The 18,979-nt window shown below is 51.3% G+C and overlaps 1 protein-coding gene across 1 annotated transcript in view; it reads left to right on the top strand.

Annotated features, from left to right (window-relative positions):
- LOC121570184 (pleckstrin homology-like domain family B member 2) overlaps positions 1–18,979 on the top strand; it is a 47,877-nt gene that overhangs the window by 12,504 nt on the left and 16,394 nt on the right. The window contains exons 3-4 of the mRNA XM_045221543.1: positions 14,245–14,616; positions 16,652–16,789. Of these exons, the coding sequence (XP_045077478.1) occupies positions 14,245–14,616; positions 16,652–16,789 (510 nt within the window). The remainder of the gene's footprint in view (positions 1–14,244; positions 14,617–16,651; positions 16,790–18,979) is intronic.

Here is an 18,979-nt window from a genome sequence, read left to right as displayed (position 1 = left end):
TCTAGGGACTGTCTTAGTGCAGCTCTAGGGACTGTCTTAGTGCAGCTCTAGGGACTGTCTTAGTGCAGCTCTAGGGACTGTCTTAGTGCAGCTCTAGGGACTGTCTTAGTGCAGCTCTAGGGACTGTCTTACTGCAGCTCTAGGGACTGTCTTAGTGCAGCTCTAGGGACTGTCTTAGTGCAGCTCTAGGGACTGTCTTAGTGCAGCTCTAGGGACTGTCTTAGTGCAGCTCTAGGGACTGTCTTAGTGCAGCTCTAGGGACTGTCTTAGTGCAGCTCTAGGGACTGTCAGTGAAGCTCTAGGGATTGTCTTAGTGCAGCTCTAGGGACTGTCTTAGTGCAGCTCTAGGACTGTCTTAGTGCAGCTCTAGGGACTGTCTTAGTGCAGCTCTAGGGACTGTCTTAGTGCAGCTCTAGGGACTGTCTTAGTGCAGCTCTAGGGACTGTCTTAGTGAAGCTCTAGGGACTGTCTTAGTGCAGCTCTAGGGACTGTCTTAGTGCAGCTCTAGGGACTGTCTTAGTGCAGCTCTAGGGACTGTCTTAGTGCAGCTCTAGGGACTGTCTTAGTGCAGCTCTAGGGACTGTCTTAGTGCAGCTCTAGGGACTGTCTTAGTGCAGCTCTAGGGACTGTCTTAGTGCAGCTCTAGGGCCTGTCAGTGAAGCTCTAGGGACTGTCTTAGTGCAGCTCTAGGGACTGTCTTAGTGCAGCTCTAGGGACTGTCTTAGTGCAGCCCTAGGGACTGTCTTAGTGCAGCTCTAGGGACTGTCTTAGTGCAGCTCTAGGGACTCTCTTAGTGCAGCTCTAGGGACTGTCTTAGTGCAGCTCTAGGGACTGTCTTAGTGCAGCTCTAGGGACTGTCTTAGTGCAGCTCTAGGGACTGTCTTAGTGCAGCTCTAGGGACTGTCTTAGTGCAGCTCTAGGGACTGTCTTAGTGCAACTCTAGGGACAGTCTTAGTGAAGCTCTAGGGACTGTCTTAGTGCAGCTCTAGGGACTGTCTCAGTGCAGCCCTAGGGACTGTCTTAGTGCAGCTCTAGGGACTGTCTTAGTGCAGCTCTAGGGACTGTCTTAGTGCAGCTCTAGGGACTGTCTTAGTGCAGCTCTAGGACTGTCTTAGTGCAGCTCTAGGGACTGTCTTAGTGCAGCTCTAGGGACTGTCTTAGTGCAGCTCTAGGGACTGTCTTAGTGCAGCTCTAGGGACTGTCTTAGTGCAGCTCTAGGGACTGTCTTAGTGCAGCTCTAGGGACTGTCTTAGTGAAGCTCTAGGGACTGTCTTAGTGCAGCTCTAGGGACTGTCTTAGTGCAGCTCTCAGGGACTGTCTTAGTGCAGCTCTAGGGACTGTCTTAGTGCAGCTCTAGGGACTGTCTTAGTGCAACTCTAGGGACTGTCTTAGTGCAGCTCTAGGGACTGTCTTAGTGCAGCTCTAGGGACTGTCTTAGTGCAGCTCTAGGGCCTGTCTTAGTGCAGCTCTAGGGACTGTCTTAGTGCAGCTCTAGGGACTGTCTTAGTGCAGCTCTAGGGACTGTCTTAGTGCAGCTCTAGGGACTGTCTTAGTGCAGCTCTAGGGACTGTCTTAGTGCAGCTCTAGGGACTGTCTTAGTGCAGCTCTAGGGACTGTCTTAGTGCAGCTCTAGGGACTGTCTTAGTGCAGCTCTAGGGACTGTCTTACTGCAGCTCTAGGGACTGTCTTAGTGCAGCTCTAGGGACTGTCTTAGTGCAGCTCTAGGGACTGTCTTAGTGCAGCTCTAGGGACTGTCTTAGTGCAGCTCTAGGGACTGTCTTAGTGCAGCTCTAGGACCTGTCTTAGTGAAGCTCTAGGGACTGTCTTAGTGCAGCTCTAGGGACTGTCTTAGTGCAGCTCTAGGGACTGTCTTAGTGCAGCCCTAGGGACTGTCTTAGTGCAGCTCTAGGGACTGTCTTAGTGCAGCTCTAGGGACTCTCTTAGTGCAGCTCTAGGGACTGTCTTAGTGCAGCTCTAGGGACTGTCTTAGTGCAGCTCTAGGGACTGTCTTAGTGCAGCTCTAGGGACTGTCTTAGTGCAACTCTAGGGACAGTCTTAGTGAAGCTCTAGGGACTGTCTTAGTGCAGCTCTCCAGGGACTGTCTTAGTGCAGCTCTAGGGACTGTCTTAGTGCAGCTCTAGGGAATGTCTTAGTGAAGCTCTAGGGACTGTCTTAGTGCAGCTCTAGGGAATGTCTTAGTGCAGCTCTAGGGACTGTCTTAGTGCAGCTCTAGGGACTGTCTTAGTGCAGCTCTAGGGACTGTCTTAGTGCAGCTCTAGGGACTGTCTTAGTGCAGCTCTAGGGACTGTCTTAGTGCAGCTCTAGGGACTGTCTTAGTGCAGCTCTAGGGACTGTCTTAGTGAAGCTCTAGGGACTGTCTTAGTGAAGCTCTAGGGACTGTCTTAGTGCAGCTCTAGGGACTGTCTTAGTGCAGCTCTAGGACCTGTCTAGTGAAGCTCTAGGGACTGTCTTAGTGCAGCTCTAGGGACTGTCTTAGTGCAGCTCTAGGGACTGTCTTAGTGCAGCTCTAGGGACTGTCTTAGTGCAGCTCTAGGGACTGTCTTAGTGCAGCTCTAGGGACTGTCTTAGTGCAGCTCTAGGGACTGTCTTAGTGCAGCTCTAGGGACTGTCTTAGTGCAGCTCTAGGGACTGTCTTAGTGCAGCTCTAGGGACTGTCTTAGTGCAGCTCTAGGGACTGTCTTAGTGCAGCTCTAGGGACTGTCTTAGTGCAGCTCTAGGGACTGTCTTAGTGCAGCTCTAGGGACTGTCTTAGTGCAGCTCTAGGGACTGTCTTAGTGCAGCTCTAGGGACTGTCTTAGTGCAGCTCTAGGGCCTGTCTTAGTGCAACTCTAGGGATTGTCTTAGTGCAGCTCTAGGGACTGTCTTAGTGCAGCTCTAGGGACTGTCTTAGTGCAGCTCTAGGGACTGTCTTAGTGCAGCTCTAGGGACTGTCTTAGTGCAGCTCTAGGGACTGTCTTAGTGCAGCTCTAGGGACTGTCTTAGTGCAGCTCTAGGGACTGTCTTAGTGCAGCTCTAGGGACTGTCTTAGTGCAGCTCTAGGGACTGTCTTACTGCAGCCTAGGGACTGTCTTAGTGCAGCTCTAGGGACTGTCTTAGTGCAGCTCTAGGGACTGTCTTACTGCAGCTCTAGGGACTGTCTTAGTGCAGCTCTAGGGACTGTCTTAGTGCAGCTCTAGGACCTGTCAGTGAAGCTCTAGGGACTGTCTTAGTGCAGCTCTAGGGACTGTCTTAGTGCAGCTCTAGGGACTGTCTTAGTGCAGCTCTAGGGGACTGTCTTAGTGCAGCTCTAGGGACTGTCTTAGTGCAGCTCTAGGGACTGTCTTAGTGCAGCTCTAGGGACTGTCTTAGTGCAGCTCTAGGGACTGTCTTAGTGCAGCTCTAGGGACTGTCTTAGTGCAGCTCTAGGGACTGTCTTAGTGCAGCTCTAGGGACTGTCTTAGTGCAGCTCTAGGGACTGTCTTAGTGCAGCTCTAGGGACTGTCTTAGTGCAGCTCTAGGGACTGTCTTAGTGCAGCTCTAGGGACTGTCTTAGTGCAGCTCTAGGGACTGTCTTAGTGCAGCTCTAGGGAATGTCTTAGTGAAGCTCTAGGGACTGTCTTAGTGCAGCTCTAGGGAATGTCTTAGTGCAGCTCTAGGGACTGTCTTAGTGCAGCTCTAGGGACTGTCTTAGTGCAGCTCTAGGGACTGTCTTAGTGCAGCTCTAGGGACTGTCTTAGTGCAGCTCTAGGGACTGTCTTAGTGCAGCTCTAGGGACTGTCTTAGTGAAGCTCTAGGGACTGTCTTAGTGAAGCTCTAGGACTGTCTTAGTGCAGCTCTAGGGACTGTCTTAGTGCAGCTCTAGGACTGTCTTACTGCAGCTCTAGGGACTGTCTTAGTGCAGCTCTAGGGACTGTCTTAGTGCAACTCTAGGGACTGTCTTAGTGCAGCTCTAGGGACTGTCTTAGTGCAGCTCTAGGGACTGTCTTAGTGCAGCTCTAGGGCCTGTCAGTGAAGCTCTAGGGATTGTCTTAGTGCAGCTCTAGGGACTGTCTTAGTGCAGCTCTAGGGACTGTCTTAGTGCAGCTCTAGGGACTGTCTTAGTGCAGCTCTAGGGACTGTCTTAGTGAAGCTCTAGGGACTGTCTTAGTGAAGCTCTAGGGACTGTCTTAGTGCAGCTCTAGGGACTGTCTTAGTGCAGCTCTAGGGACTGTCTTACTGCAGCTCTAGGGACTGTCTTAGTGCAGCTCTAGGGACTGTCTTAGTGCAGCTCTAGGGACTGTCTTAGTGCAGCTCTAGGGACTGTCTTAGTGCAGCTCTAGGGACTGTCTTAGTGCAGCTCTAGGACCTGTCAGTGAAGCTCTAGGGATTGTCTTAGTGCAGCTCTAGGGACTGTCTTAGTGCAGCTCTAGGGACTGTCTTAGTGCAGCCCTAGGGACTGTCTTAGTGCAGCTCTAGGGACTGTCTTAGTGCAGCTCTAGGGACTCTCTTAGTGCAGCTCTAGGGACTGTCTTAGTGCAGCTCTAGGGACTGTCTTAGTGCAGCTCTAGGGACTGTCTTAGTGCAGCTCTAGGGACTGTCTTAGTGCAACTCTAGGGACTGTCTTAGTGCAGCTCTAGGGACTGTCTTAGTGCAGCTCTAGGGACTGTCTTAGTGCAGCTCTAGGGACTGTCTTAGTGCAGCTCTAGGGCCTGTCTTAGTGCAGCTCAGGACTGTCTTAGTGCAGCTCTAGGGACTGTCTTAGTGCTCTAGGGACTGTCTTAGTGCAGCTCTAGGGACTGTCTTAGTGCAGCTCTAGGGACTGTCTTAGTGCAGCTCTAGGGACTGTCTTAGTGCAGCTCTAGGGACTGTCTTAGTGCAGCTCTAGGGACTGTCTTAGTGCAGCTCTAGGGACTGTCTTAGTGAAGCTCTAGGGACTGTCTTAGTGCAGCTCTAGGGACTGTCTTAGTGCAGCTCTAGGGACTGTCTTAGTGCAGCTCTAGGGACTGTCTTAGTGCAGCTCTAGGGACTGTCTTAGTGCAGCTCTAGGGACTGTCTTAGTGCAGCTCTAGGCTGTCTGCAGCTCTGGGACTGTCTTAGTGCAGCTCTAGGGACTGTCTTAGTGCAGCTCTAGGGACTGTCTTAGTGCAGCTCTAGGGACTGTCTTAGTGCAGCTCTAGGGACTGTCTTAGTGCAGCTCTAGGGACTGTCTTAGTGCAGCTCTAGGGACTGTCTAGTGCAGCTCTAGGGACTGTCTTAGTGCAGCTCTAGGACTGTCTTAGTGCAGCTCTAGGGACTGTCTTAGTGCAGCTCTAGGGACTGTCTTAGTGCAGCTCTAGGGACTGTCTTAGTGCAGCTCTAGGGACTGTCTTAGTGCAGCTCTAGGGACTGTCTTAGTGCAGCTCTAGGGACTGTCTTAGTGCAGCTCTAGGGACTGTCTTAGTGCAGCTCTAGGGCCTGTCAGTGAAGCTCTAGGGATTGTCTTAGTGCAGCTCTAGGGACTGTCTTAGTGCAGCTCTAGGGACTGTCTTAGTGCAGCTCTAGGGACTGTCTTAGTGCAGCTCTAGGACTGTCTTAGTGCAGCTCTAGGGACTGTCTTAGTGAAGCTCTAGGGACTGTCTTAGTGAAGCTCTAGGGACTGTCTTAGTGCAGCTCTAGGGACTGTCTTAGTGCAGCTCTAGGGACTGTCTTAGTGCAGCTCTAGGGACTGTCTTAGTGCAGCTCTAGGGACTGTCTTAGTGCAACTCTAGGGACTGTCTTAGTGCAGCTCTAGGACTGTCTTAGTGCAGCTCTAGGGACTGTCTTAGTGCAGCTCTAGGGACTGTCAGTGAAGCTCTAGGGATTGTCTTAGTGCAGCTCTAGGGACTGTCTTAGTGCAGCTCTAGGGACTGTCTTAGTGCAGCTCTAGGGACTGTCTTAGTGCAGCTCTAGGGACTGTCTTAGTGCAGCTCTAGGGACTCTCTTGAGCTGCAGCTCTAGGGACTGTCTTAGTGCAGCTCTAGGGACTGTCTTAGTGCAGCTCTAGGGACTGTCTTAGTGCAGCTCTAGGGACTGTCTTAGTGCAGATCTAGGGACTGTCTTAGTGCAGCTCTAGGACTGTCTTAGTGCAGCTCTAGGGACTCGTCTTAGTGCAGCTCTAGGGACTGTCTTAGTGCAGCTCTAGGGACTGTCTTAGTGCAGCTCTCAGGGACTGTCTTAGTGCAGCTCTAGGGACTGTCTTAGTGCAGCTCTAGGGAATGTCTTAGTGCAGCTCTAGGGACTGTCTTAGTGCAGCTCTAGGGACTGTCTTAGTGCAGCTCTAGGGACTGTCTTAGTGCAGCTCTAGGACTGTCTTAGTGCAGCTCTAGGGACTGTCTTAGTGCAGCTCTAGGGACTGTCTTAGTGCAGCTCTAGGGACTGTCTTAGTGAAGCTCTAGGGACTGTCTTAGTGCAGCTCTAGGGACTGTCTTAGTGCAGCTCTAGGGACTGTCTTAGTGAAGCTCTAGGGACTGTCTTAGTGCAGCTCTAGGGACTGTCTTAGTGCAGCTCTAGGGACTGTCTTAGTGCAGCTCTAGGGACTGTCTTACTGCAGCTCTAGGGACTGTCTTAGTGCAGCCTCTAGGGACTGTCTTAGTGCAGCTCTAGGGACTGTCTTAGTGCAGCTCTAGGGACTGTCTTAGTGCAGCTCTAGGGACTGTCTTAGTGCAGCTCTAGGGCCTGTCTAGTGCAGCTCTAGGGATTGTCTTAGTGCAGCTCTAGGGACTGTCTTAGTGCAGCTCTAGGGACTGTCTTAGTGCAGCTCTAGGGACTGTCTTAGTGCAGCTCTAGGGACTGTCTTAGTGCAGCTCTAGGGACTGTCTTAGTGCAGCTCTAGGGACTGTCTTAGTGCAGCTCTAGGGACTGTCTTAGTGCAGCTCTAGGGACTGTCTTAGTGCAGCTCTAGGGACTGTCTTAGTGCAGCTCTAGGGACTGTCTTAGTGCAGCTCTAGGGACTGTCTTAGTGCAGCTCTAGGGACTGTCTTAGTGCAGCTCTAGGGACTGTCTTAGTGCAACTCTAGGGACTGTCTTAGTGCAGCTTCTAGGGACTGTCTTAGTGCAGCTCTAGGGACTGTCTTAGTGCAGCTCTAGGGACTGTCTTAGTGCAGCTCTAGGGACTGTCTTAGTGCAGCTCTAGGGACTGTCTTAGTGCAGCTCCAGGGACTGTCTTAGTGCAGCTCTAGGGACTGTCTTAGTGCAGCTCTAGGACTGTCTTAGTGCAGCTCTAGGGACTGTCTTAGTGCAGCTCTAGGGACTGTCTTAGTGCAGCTCTAGGGACTGTCTTAGTGCAGCTCTAGGGACTGTCTTAGTGCAGCTCTAGGGACTGTCTTAGTGCAGCTCTAGGGACTGTCTTAGTGCAGCTCTAGGGACTGTCTTAGTGCAGCTCTAGGGACTGTCTTAGTGCAGCTCTAGGGACTGTCTTAGTGCAGCTCTAGGGACTGTCTTAGTGCAGCTCTAGGGACTGTCTTTGAGTGCAGCTCTAGGACTGTCTTAGTGCAGCTCTAGGGACTGTCTTAGTGCAGCTCTAGGGACTGTCTTAGTGCAGCTCTAGGGACTGTCTTAGTGCAGCTCTAGGGACTGTCTTAGTGCAGCTCTAGGGACTGTCTTAGTGCAGCTCTAGGGACTGTCTTAGTGCGAGCTCTAGGGACTGTCTTAGTGCAGCTCTAGGGACTGTCTTAGTGCAGCTCTAGGGACTGTCTTAGTGCAGCTCTAGGGAATGTCTTAGTGCAGCTCTAGGGACTGTCTTAGTGCAGCTCTAGGGAATGTCTTAGTGCAGCTCTAGGGACTGTCTTAGTGCAGCTCTAGGGACTGTCTTAGTGCAGCTCTAGGGACTGTCTTAGTGCAGCTCTAGGGACTGTCTTAGTGCAGCCCAGGGCTTCTTAGTGCAGCTCTAGGGACTGTCTTAGTGCAGCTCTAGGGACTGTCTTAGTGCAGCTCTAGGGACTGTCTTAGTGCAGCTCTAGGGACTGTCTTAGTGCAGCTCTAGGGACTGTCTTACTGCAGCTCTAGGGACTGTCTTAGTGCAGCTCTAGGGACTGTCTTAGTGCAGCTCTAGGGACTGTCTTAGTGCAGCTCTAGGGACTGTCTTAGTGCAGCTCTAGGGCCTGTCTTAGTGCAGCTCTAGGGACTGTCTTAGTGCAGCTCTAGGGACTGTCTTAGTGCAGCTCTAGGGACTGTCTTAGTGCAGCTCTAGGGACTGTCTTAGTGCAGCTCTAGGGACTGTCTTAGTGCAGCTCTAGGGACTGTCTTAGTGCAGCTCTAGGGACTGTCTTAGTGCAGCTCTAGGGACTGTCTTAGTGCAGCTCTAGGGACTGTCTTAGTGCAGCTCTAGGGACTGTCTTAGTGCAGCTCTAGGGACTGTCTTAGTGCAGCTCCTAGGGACTGTCTTAGTGAAGCTCTAGGGACTGTCTTAGTGCAGCTCTAGGGACTGTCTTAGTGCAGCTCTAGGGGACTGTCTTAGTGCAGCTCTAGGGACTGTCTTAGTGCAGCTCTAGGGACTGTCTTAGTGCAGCTCTAGGGAATGTCTTAGTGCAGCTCTAGGGACTGTCTTAGTGCAGCTCTAGGGACTGTCTTAGTGCAGCTCTAGGGACTGTCTTAGTGCAGCTCTAGGGACTGTCTTAGTGCAGCTCTAGGGACTGTCTTAGTGCAGCTCTAGGGACTGTCTTAGTGCAGCTCTAGGGACTGTCTTAGTGCAGCTCTAGGGACTGTCTTAGTGCAGCTCTAGGGACTGTCTTAGTGCAGCTCTAGGGACTGTCTTAGTGCAGCTCTAGGGACTGTCTTAGTGCAGCTCTAGGGACTGTCTTAGTGCAGCTCTAGGGACTGTCTTAGTGCAGCTCTAGGACTGTCTTAGTGCAGCTCTAGGGACTGTCTTAGTGCAGCTCTAGGGACTGTCTTAGTGCAGCTCTAGGGACTGTCTTAGTGCAGTTCTAGGGACTGTCTTAGTGCAGCTCTAGGGACTGTCTTAGTGCAGCTCTAGGGACTGTCTTAGTGCAGCTCTAGGGACTGTTCTTAGTGCAGCTCTAGGGACTGTCTTGGTGCAGCTCTAGGGACTGTCTTAGTGCAGCTCTAGGGACTGTCTTACTGCAGCTCTAGGGACTGTCTTAGTGCAGCTCTAGGGACTGTCTTAGTGCAGCTCTAGGGACTGTCTTAGTGCAGCTCTAGGGACTGTCTTAGGTGCAGCTCTAGGGACTGTCTTAGTGCAGCTCTAGGGACTGTCTTAGTGCAGCTCTAGGGACTGTCTTAGTGCAGCTCTAGGGATTGTCTTAGTGCAGCTCTAGGGACTGTCTTAGTGCAGCTCTAGGGACTGTCTTAGTGCAGCTCTAGGGACTGTCTTAGTGCATCTCTAGGGACTGTCTTAGTGCAGCTCTAGGGACCGTCTTGTGCAGCTCTAGGGACTGTCTTAGTGCAGCTCTAGGGACTGTCTTAGTGCAGCTCTAGGGACTGTCTTAGTGCAGCTCTAGGGACTGTCTTAGTGAAGCTCTAGGGACTGTCTTGGTGCAGCTCTAGGGACTGTCTTAGTGCAGCTCTAGGGACTGTCTTAGTGCAGCTCTAGGGACTGTCTTAGTGCAGCTCTAGGGACTGTCTTAGTGCAGCTCTAGGGACTGTCTTAGTGCAGCTCTAGGGACTGTCTTAGTGCAGCTCTAGGGACTGTCTTAGTGCAGCTCTAGGGGACTGTCTTAGTGCAGCTCTAGGGACTGTCTTAGTGCAGCTCTAGGGCCTGTCTTAGTGCAGCTCTAGGGACTGTCTTAGTGCAGCTCTGGGGACTGTCTTAGTGCAGCTCTAGGGACTGTCTTAGTGCAGCTCTAGGGACTGTCTTAGTGCAGCTCTAGGGACTGTCTTAGTGCAGCTCTAGGGACTGTCTTAGTGCAGCTCTAGGGACTGTCTTAGTGCAGCTCTAGGGACTGTCTTAGTGCAGCTCTAGGGACTGTCTTAGTGCAGCTCTAGGGACTGTCTTAGTGCAGCTCTAGGGACTGTCTTAGTGCAGCTCTAGGGACTGTCTTAGTGCAGCTCTAGGGACTGTCTTAGTGCAGCTCTAGGACTGTCTTAGTGCAGCTCTCAGGGACTGTCTTAGTGCAGCTCTAGGGACTGTCTTAGTGCAGCTCTAGGGACTGTCTTAGTGCAGCTCTAGGGACTGTCTTAGTGCAGCTCTAGGGACTGTCTTAGTGCAGCTCTAGGGACTGTCTTAGTGCAGCTCTAGGGACTGTCTTAGTGCAGCTCTAGGGACTGTCTTAGTGCAGCTCTAGGGACTGTCTTAGTGCAGCTCTAGGGACTGTCTTAGTGCAGCTCTAGGGACTGTCTTAGTGCAGCTCTAGGGACTGTCTTAGTGCAGCTCTAGGGACTGTCTTAGTGCAGCTCTAGGGACTGTCTTAGTGCAGCTCTAGGGACTGTCTTAGTGCAGCTCTAGGGACTGTCTTAGTGCAGCTCTAGGGACTGTCTTAGTGCAGCTCTAGGGACTGTCTTAGTGCAGCTCTAGGGACTGTCTTAGTGCAGCTCTAGGGACTGTCTTAGTGCAGCTCTAGGGACTGTCTTAGTGCAGCTCTAGGGACTGTCTTAGTGCAGCTCTAGGGACTGTCTTAGTGCAGCTCTAGGGACTGTCTTAGTGCAGCTCTAGGGACTGTCTTAGTGCAGCTCTAGGGACTGTCTTAGTGCAGCTCTAGGGACTGTCTTAGTGCAGCTCTAGGGACTGTCTTAGTGCAGCTCTAGGGACTGTCTTAGTGCAGCTCTAGGGACTGTCTTAGTGCAGCTCTAGGGACTGTCTTAGTGCAGCTCTAGGGACTGTCTTAGTGCAGCTCTAGGGACTGTCTTAGTGCAGCTCTAGGGACTGTCTTAGTGCAGCTCTAGGGACTGTCTTAGTGCAGCTCTAGGGACTGTCTTAGTGCAGCTCTAGGGACTGTCTTAGTGCAGCTCTAGGGACTGTCTTAGTGCAGCTCTAGGGACTGTCTTAGTGCAGCTCTAGGGACTGTCTTAGTGCAGCTCTAGGGACTGTCTTAGTGCAGCTCTAGGGACTGTCTTAGTGCAGCTCTAGGGACTGTCTTAGTGCAGCTCTAGGGACTGTCTAGTGCAGCTCTAGGGACTGTCTTAGTGCAGCTCTAGGGACTGTCTTAGTGCAGCTCTAGGGACTGTCTTAGTGCAGCTCTAGGGACTGTCTTAGTGCAGCTCTAGGGACTGTCTTAGTGCAGCTCTAGGGACTGTCTTAGTGCAGCTCTAGGGACTGTCTTAGTGCAGCTCTGGGACTGTCTTAGTGCAGCTCTAGGGACTGTCTTAGTGCAGCTCTAGGGACTGTCTTAGTGCAGCTCTAGGGACTGTCTTAGTGCAGCTCTAGGGACTGTCTTAGTGCAGCTCTAGGGACTGTCTTAGTGCATTAGGGACTGTCTTAGTGCAGCTCTAGGGACTGTCTTAGTGCAGCTCTAGGGACTGTCTTAGTGCAGCTCTAGGGACTGTCTTAGTGCAGCTCTAGGGACTGTCTTAGTGCAGCTCTAGGGACTGTCTTAGTGCAGCTCTAGGACTGTCTTAGTGCAGCTCTAGGGACTGTCTTAGTGCAGCTCTAGGGACTGTCTTAGTGCAGCTCTAGGGACTGTCTTAGTGCAGCTCTAGGGACTGTCTTAGTGCAGCTCTAGGGACTGTCTTAGTGCAGCTCTAGGGACTGTCTTAGTGCAGCTCTAGGGACTGTCTTAGTGCAGCTCTAGGGACTGTCTTAGTGCAGCTCTAGGGACTGTCTTAGTGCAGCTCTAGGGACTGTCTTAGTGCAGCTCTAGGGACTGTCTTAGTGCAGCTCTAGGGACTGTCTTAGTGCAGCTCTAGGGACTGTCTTAGTGCAGCTCTAGGGGACTGTCTTAGTGCAGCTCTAGGGACTGTCTTAGTGCAGCTCTAGGGACTGTCTTAGTGCAGCTCTAGGGACTGTCTTAGTGCAGCTCTAGGGACTGTCTTAGTGCAGCTCTAGGGACTGTCTTAGTGCAGCTCTAGGGACTGTCTTAGTGCAGCTCTAGGGACTGTCTTAGTGCAGCTCTAGGACTGTCTTAGTGCAGCTCTAGGGACTGTCTTAGTGCAGCTCTAGGGACTGTCTTAGTGCAGCTCTAGGGACTGTCTTAGTGCAGCTCTAGGGACTGTCTTAGTGCAGCTCTAGGGACTGTCTTAGTGCAGCTCTAGGGACTGTCTTAGTGCAGCTCTAGGGACTGTCTTAGTGCAGCTCTAGATCTGTCTTAGTGCAGCTCTAGGGACTGTCTTAGTGCAGCTCCAGGGACTGTCTTAGTGCAGCTCTAGGGACTGTCTTAGTGCAGCTCTAGGGGACTGTCTTAGTGCAGCTCTATGGACTGTCTTAGTGCAGCTCTAGGGACTGTCTTAGTGCAGCTCTAGGGGACTGTCTTAGTGCAGCTCTAGGGACTGTCTTAGTGCAGCTCTAGGACTGTCTTAGTGCAGCTCTAGGGACTGTCTTAGTGCAGCTCTATGGACTGTCTTAGTGCAGCTCTAGGGACTGTCTTAGTGCAGCTCTAGGGACTGTCTTAGTGCAGCTCTCAAGGGACTGTCTTAGTGCAGCTCTAGGGACTGTCTTAGTGCAGCTCTAGGGACTGTCTTAGTGCAGCTCTAGGGACTGTCTTAGTGCAGCTCTAGGGACTGTCTTAGTGCAGCTCTAGGGACTGTCTTAGTGCAGCTCTAGGGACTGTCTTAGTGCAGCTCTAGGGACTGTCTTAGTGCAGCTCTAGGGACTGTCTTAGTGCAGCTCTAGGGACTGTCTTAGTGCAGCTCTAGGACTGTCTTAGTGCAGCTCTAGGGACTGTCTTAGTGCAGCTCTAGGGACTGTCTTAGTGCAGCTCTAGGGACTGTCTTAGTGCAGCTCTAGGGACTGTCTTAGTGCAGCTCTAGGGACTGTCTTAGTGCAGCTCTAGGGACTGTCTTAGTGCAGCTCTAGGGACTGTCTTAGTGCAGCTCTAGGGACTGTCTTAGTGCAGCTCTAGGGACTGTCTTAGTGCAGCTCTAGGGACTGTCTTAGTGCAGCTCTAGGGACTGTCTTAGTGCAGCTCTAGGGACTGTCTTAGTGCAGCTCTAGGGACTGTCTTAGTGCAGCTCTAGGGACTGTCTTAGTGCAGCTCTAGGGACTGTCTTAGTGCAGCTCTAGGGACTGTCTTAGTGCAGCTCTAGGGACTGTCTTAGTGCAGCTCTAGGGACTGTCTTAGTGCAGCTCTAGGGACTGTCTTAGTGCAGCTCTAGGGACTGTCTTAGTGCAGCTCTAGGGACTGTCTTAGTGCAGCTCTAGGGACTGTCTTAGTGCAGCTCTAGGGACTGTCTTAGTGCAGCTCTAGGGACTGTCTTAGTGCAGCTCTAGGGACTGTCTTAGTGCAGCTCTAGGGACTGTCTTAGTGCAGCTCTATGGACTGTCTTAGTGCAGCTCTAGGGACTGTCTTAGTGCAGCTCTAGGGACTGTCTTAGTGCAGCTCTAGGGACTGTCTTAGTGCAGCTCTAGGGACTGTCTTAGTGCAGCTCTAGGGACTGTCTTAGTGCAGCTCTAGGGACTGTCTTAGTGCAGCTCTAGGGACTGTCTTAGTGCAGCTCTAGGGACTGTCTTAGTGCAGCTCTAGGGACTGTCTTAGTGCAGCTCTAGGGACTGTCTTAGTGCAGCTCTAGGGGACTGTCTTAGTGCAGCTCTAGGGCTGTCTAGTGCAGCTCTAGGGACTGTCTTAGTGCAGCTCTGGGGACTGTCTTAGTGCAGCTCTAGGGAATGTCTTAGTGCAGCTCTAGGGACTGTCTTAGTGCAGCTCTAGGAATGTCTTAGTGCAGCTCTAGGGACTGTCTTAGTGCAGCTCTAGGGACTGTCTTAGTGCAGCTCTAGGGACTGTCTTAGTGCAGCTCTAGGGACTGTCTTAGTGCAGCTCTAGGGACTGTCTTAGTGCAGCTCTAGGGACTGTCTTAGTGCAGCTCTAGGGACTGTCTTAGTGCAGCTCTATGGACTGTCTTAGTGCAGCTCTAGGGACTGTCTTAGTGCAGCTCTAGGGACTGTCTTGGTGCAGCTCTAGGGACTGTCTTAGTGCAGCTCTAGGGACTGTGAGGCGTAATGCTCCTAACTGCAGCCATGCTTCCACATGTAATATCTGTGCATTTGGCTCTCAGGTGGCAGATATTAGAATCCATGTTTTTTCCTGCTTTCTTTCCTGTGTGTGTGTGTGTGTGACTGTGTCTGTACATTTTTCAGTGTGTGTGTGTGTAACTCTGTATGTACATATTTGTGTGGGCTTCTAACTGCGTGTGTGTGTGTTGTAGGAGCGTCAGCGGCTGGAGACCATTCTGTCTCTGTGTTCTGAGCTGGGTCGATCGGAGCAGGATAGGGAGAAGGGTGTTGGTTCTAGTCCAGGTACCGGTGCCGGTCTAGCCAACCTCCAAAAGATCAACCGGGAACTAGAGAAACTCCAGGTCTCAGATGACGAAGAGTCAGTATCCACCTTCTTCAACTTAACCGTTAACGGAAATGGGGCCGTTACCGGCTCGGAGAACAATTATTATGGTAACGACAAGGAGCGTCCGGTCCGACAGCGATGGAGCAGCGATCACCGTGACAACAGGGCGGAATCGCCCGTCGTCGGTCTACGAAGCTCCGCCCCCTCGCCCACCCCGCATCTACTGAGGACCAATCAGGTGAGACTTCTTCACTTTCTCTCTCTCGTCTTTACTTTCTCACTCTCTCTCTTTCTCCCCTTTGTATGTGATCTCTTGTCCCCTCTCTCCTGTGCTTCTCTCAGCCAACCTCCCTGTCTCTCTCTCAGACACACAGAGATACAGTGTACGTAATCCCTTGATTAAGCCTTGTTAAATGATTGACAGGAGGCAGAGTGTTCATCACCTGGAAACCTGTTAACGAGATCTCTGGTCAGGCACTCCTTACACAAGCCTTATCAAGCTTAAAAACAGCCTTTACGAAGCTTTATGAAGCTTAATGTTGCTTCATGTAGCTTCTCATGACTCAATAAGAGTTAACGGGGAGAGAGAGAGAGATTAGAGTGGTAGAGCGAGAGGGAGAGGGAGAGAGAGATTAGAGCGGTAGAGGGAGAGGGAGAGAGAGATTAGAGCGGTAGAGGGAGAGAGGGAGAGGGAGATAGAGAGAGAGGTGGCGGTAGGCGAGAGGGAGAGTGAGCGGTGAGAGAAGGAGAGAGAGATTGAGCGGTAGAGGGAGAGAGGGAGAGGGAGATAGAGATTAGAGCGGTAGAGGGAGAGAGGGAGAGGGAGATAGAGATTAGAGCGGTAGAGGGAGAGAGGGAGAGGGAGATAGAGAGAGAGAGAGATTAGAGCGGTAGAGCGAGAGGGAGAGGGAGAGAGAGATTAGAGCGGTGGGAGGAGAGGGAGAGGGAAATAGAGATTAGAGCGGTAGAGGGAGAGAGGGAGAGGGAGATAGAGAGAGAGAGAGAGAGAGAGAGAGAGATTAGAGCGGTAGAGGGAGAGGGAGAGGGAGAGAGAGATTAGAGCGGTAGAGGGAGAGGGAGAGGGATAGAGAGATTAGAGCGGTAGAGGGAGAGGGAGAGGGAGAGAGAGATTAGAGCGGTAGAGGGAGAGGGAGAGAGAGAGAGAGATTAGAGCGGTAGAGGGAGAGGGAGAGGGAGAGAGAGATTAGAGCGGTAGAGGGAGAGAGGGAGAGGGAGAGGGAGATAGAGATTAGAGCGGTAGAGGGAGAGAGGGAGAGGGAGATAGAGAGAGAGAGATTAGAGCGGTAGAGCGAGAGGGAGAGGGAGAGAGAGATTAGAGCGGTAGAGGGAGAGGGAGAGGGAGAGAGAGATTAGAGCGGTAGAGGAGAGAGGGAGAGAGAGAGAGAGAGAGAGAGAGAGAGAGAGAGAGAGAGAGAGAGAGAGAGAGAGAGAGAGAGAGAGAGAGAGAGAGAGAGAGAGAGAGAGAGAGAGAGAGAGAGAGAGAGACAGAGACAGAGACAGAGACAGGGAGAGAGAGAGAGAGAGAGAGAGAGAGAGAGAGAGAGAGAGAGAGAGAGAGAGAGAGAGAGAGAGAGAGAGAGAGAGAGAGAGACAGAGAGACAGAGAGACAGAGAGACAGAGAGACAGAGAGAGAGAGAGATTAGAGCTCCCCTCTCGCTGTAAACTATTACAGATGGAAACACACACTGGCCCTGGCCACGTCTCTCAACCCCTCCTTGTACATTCTTTAGTTCTGTTGTGGAAACTCATCTGGAATCTGACTTAGTCTACCATTTACGGTCCACGTATTTTATCTACTTGCAAAAATGTATTATCTTCTTAGACCTCCACAACAAACTCCAGTTTTAGAGGTCTGGGTTGTTTGTTGTGGTGAATTAGTATTGTATTTACTGTGTCAGAACCTAGAGTTGCTGGATACTGTATTTCAAGTTGGTTTTCTATACAGCTGTGAGAGTAGGTCACAGGAGATGTGTGTGGACAGCTAAATCCAACCAATTAAGCTATCATGTTAACACCTAGAACATGTCTATGAACCACAGTGTTGTTCTGGACGACCTGTAGTGGGTGCATGCTTTTGTTCCAGCCCAGCACTAACACGCATGATTCAACTAATTATCAAGATCTAGATCAACTGAATCAGGTTTGTTAGTTCTGGGCTGGGAACAGACAACAGCAGCACCTATATCTCTCCAGGACCAGTGAATAAAGAATATAGCATAGGTTCCATTGTGAGAGTGTGATGTCATCTTTAGGCGCCGGCGGAGGAGGGACAGCGGAGGAAGGAAGTGACCCGTGTGGAGGAGGAGAGGATCCAGGTGCTCAACAACATGGACGAGCTGGAACAGAAGATCAAAGAACTGGACAACCAGATGGATGAATCACTCAGAGAGGTAAGGAGGGATTGGGGGAGAGAGGGACATAGATATGGGGGGAGGGAGAGAGGAAGGGAGGGAGAGATGTAGAGAAAAAGGTGGGTAGACAGAGGTGAGAGAGACAGGTGGAGATAGACAGACTCACTCCCTCTCTCTCTATCCAGGTGGAGATAGACAGACTCACTCCCTCTCTCTCTATCCAGGTGGAGATAGTCAGACTCACTCCCTCTCTCTCTATCCAGATATAGATAGTCATACTCACTCCCTCTCTCTCTATCCAGGTGGAGATAGACAGACTCACTCCCTCTCTCTCTATCCAGGTGGAGATAGACAGACTCACTCCCTCTCTCTCTATCCAGATATAGATAGTCATACTCACTCCCTCTCTCTCTATCCAGGTGGAGATAGACAGACTCACTCCCTCTCTCTCTATCCAGATATAGATAGTCATACTCACTCCCTTTCTCTCTATCCAGGTGGAGATAGACAGACTCACTCCCTCTCTCTCTATCCAGGTGGAGATAGACAGACTCACTCCCTCTCTCTCTATCCAGGTGGAGATAGACAGACTCACTCCCTCTCTCTCTATCCAGATATAGATAGTCAGACTCACTCCCTTTCTCTCTATCCAGGTGGAGATAGTCATACTCACTCCCTCTCTCTCTATCCAGGTGGAGATAGTCAGACTCACTCCCTCTCTCTCTATCCAGGTGGAGATAGTCAGACTCACTCCCTCTCTCTCTATCCAGATATAGATAGTCATACTCACTCCCTCTCTCTCTATCCAGGTGGAGATAGACAGACTCACTCCCTCTCTCTCTATCCAGATATAGATAGTCATACTCACTCCTCTCTCTCTATCCAGGTGGAGATAGTCATACTCACTCCCCCTCTCTCTATCCAGGTGGAGATAGTCATACTCACTCCCTCTCTCTCTATCCAGGTGGAGATAGACAGACTCACTCCCTCTCTCTCTATCCAGATATAGATAGTCATACTCACTCCCTCTCTCTCTATCCAGGTGGAGATAGACAGACTCACTCCCTCTCTCTCTATCCAGGTGGAGATAGTCATACTCACTCCCTCTCTCTCTATCCAGGTGGAGATAGACAGACTCACTCCCTCTCTCTCTATCCAGATATAGATAGTCATACTCACTCCCTCTCTCTCTATCCAGGTGGAGATAGACAGACTCACTCCCTCTCTCTCTATCCAGATATAGATAGTCATACTCACTCCCTCTCTCTCTATCCAGGTGGAGATAGACAGACTCACTCCCTCTCTCTCTATCCAGGTGGAGATAGACAGACTCACTCCCTCTCTCTCTATCCAGGTGGAGATAGACAGACTCACTCTCTCTCTCTATCCAGATATAGATAGTCAGACTCACTCCCTTTCTCTCTATCCAGGTGGAGATAGTCATACTCACTCCCTCTCTCTCTATCCAGGTGGAGATAGTCAGACTCACTCCCTCTCTCTCTATCCAGATAGAGATAGTCAGACTCACTCCCTCTCTCTCTATCCAGGTGGAGATAGTCAGACTCACTCCCTCTCTCTCTATCCAGGTGGAGATAGTCAGACTCACTCCCTCTCTCTCTATCCAGGTGGAGATAGTCATACTCACTCCCTCTCTCTCTATCCAGGTGGAGATAGTCAGACTCACTCCCTCTCTCTCTATCCAGGTGGAGATAGACAGACTCACTCCCTCTCTCTATCCAGGTGGAGATAGTCATACTCACTCCCTCTCTCTCTATCCAGGTGGAGATAGTCAGACTCACTCCCTCTCTCTCTATCCAGGTGGAGATAGTCATACTCACTCCCTCTCTCTCTATCCAGGTGGAGATAGACAGACTCACTCCCTCTCTCTCTATCCAGGTGGAGATAGTCATACTCACTCCCTCTCTCTCTATCCAGGTGGAGATAGTCAGACTCACTCCCTCTCTCTCTATCCAGGTGGAGATAGACAGACTCACTCCCTCTCTCTCTATCCAGGTGGAGATAGTCATACTCACTCCCTCTCTCTCTATCCAGGTGGAGATAGTCAGACTCACTCCCTCTCTCTCTATCCAGGTGGAGATAGTCATACTCACTCCCTCTCTCTCTATCCAGGTGGAGATAGTCAGACTCACTCCCTCTCTCTCTATCCAGGTGGAGATAGACAGACTCACTCCCTCTCTCTCTATCCAGATATAGATAGTCATACTCACT

This window comes from Coregonus clupeaformis, chromosome 7 (assembly GCF_020615455.1).
Source record: "Coregonus clupeaformis isolate EN_2021a chromosome 7, ASM2061545v1, whole genome shotgun sequence".
Taxonomy (NCBI): Eukaryota; Metazoa; Chordata; class Actinopteri; order Salmoniformes; family Salmonidae; genus Coregonus; species Coregonus clupeaformis.
This window is presented reverse-complemented; position numbering and strand designations above follow the sequence as displayed.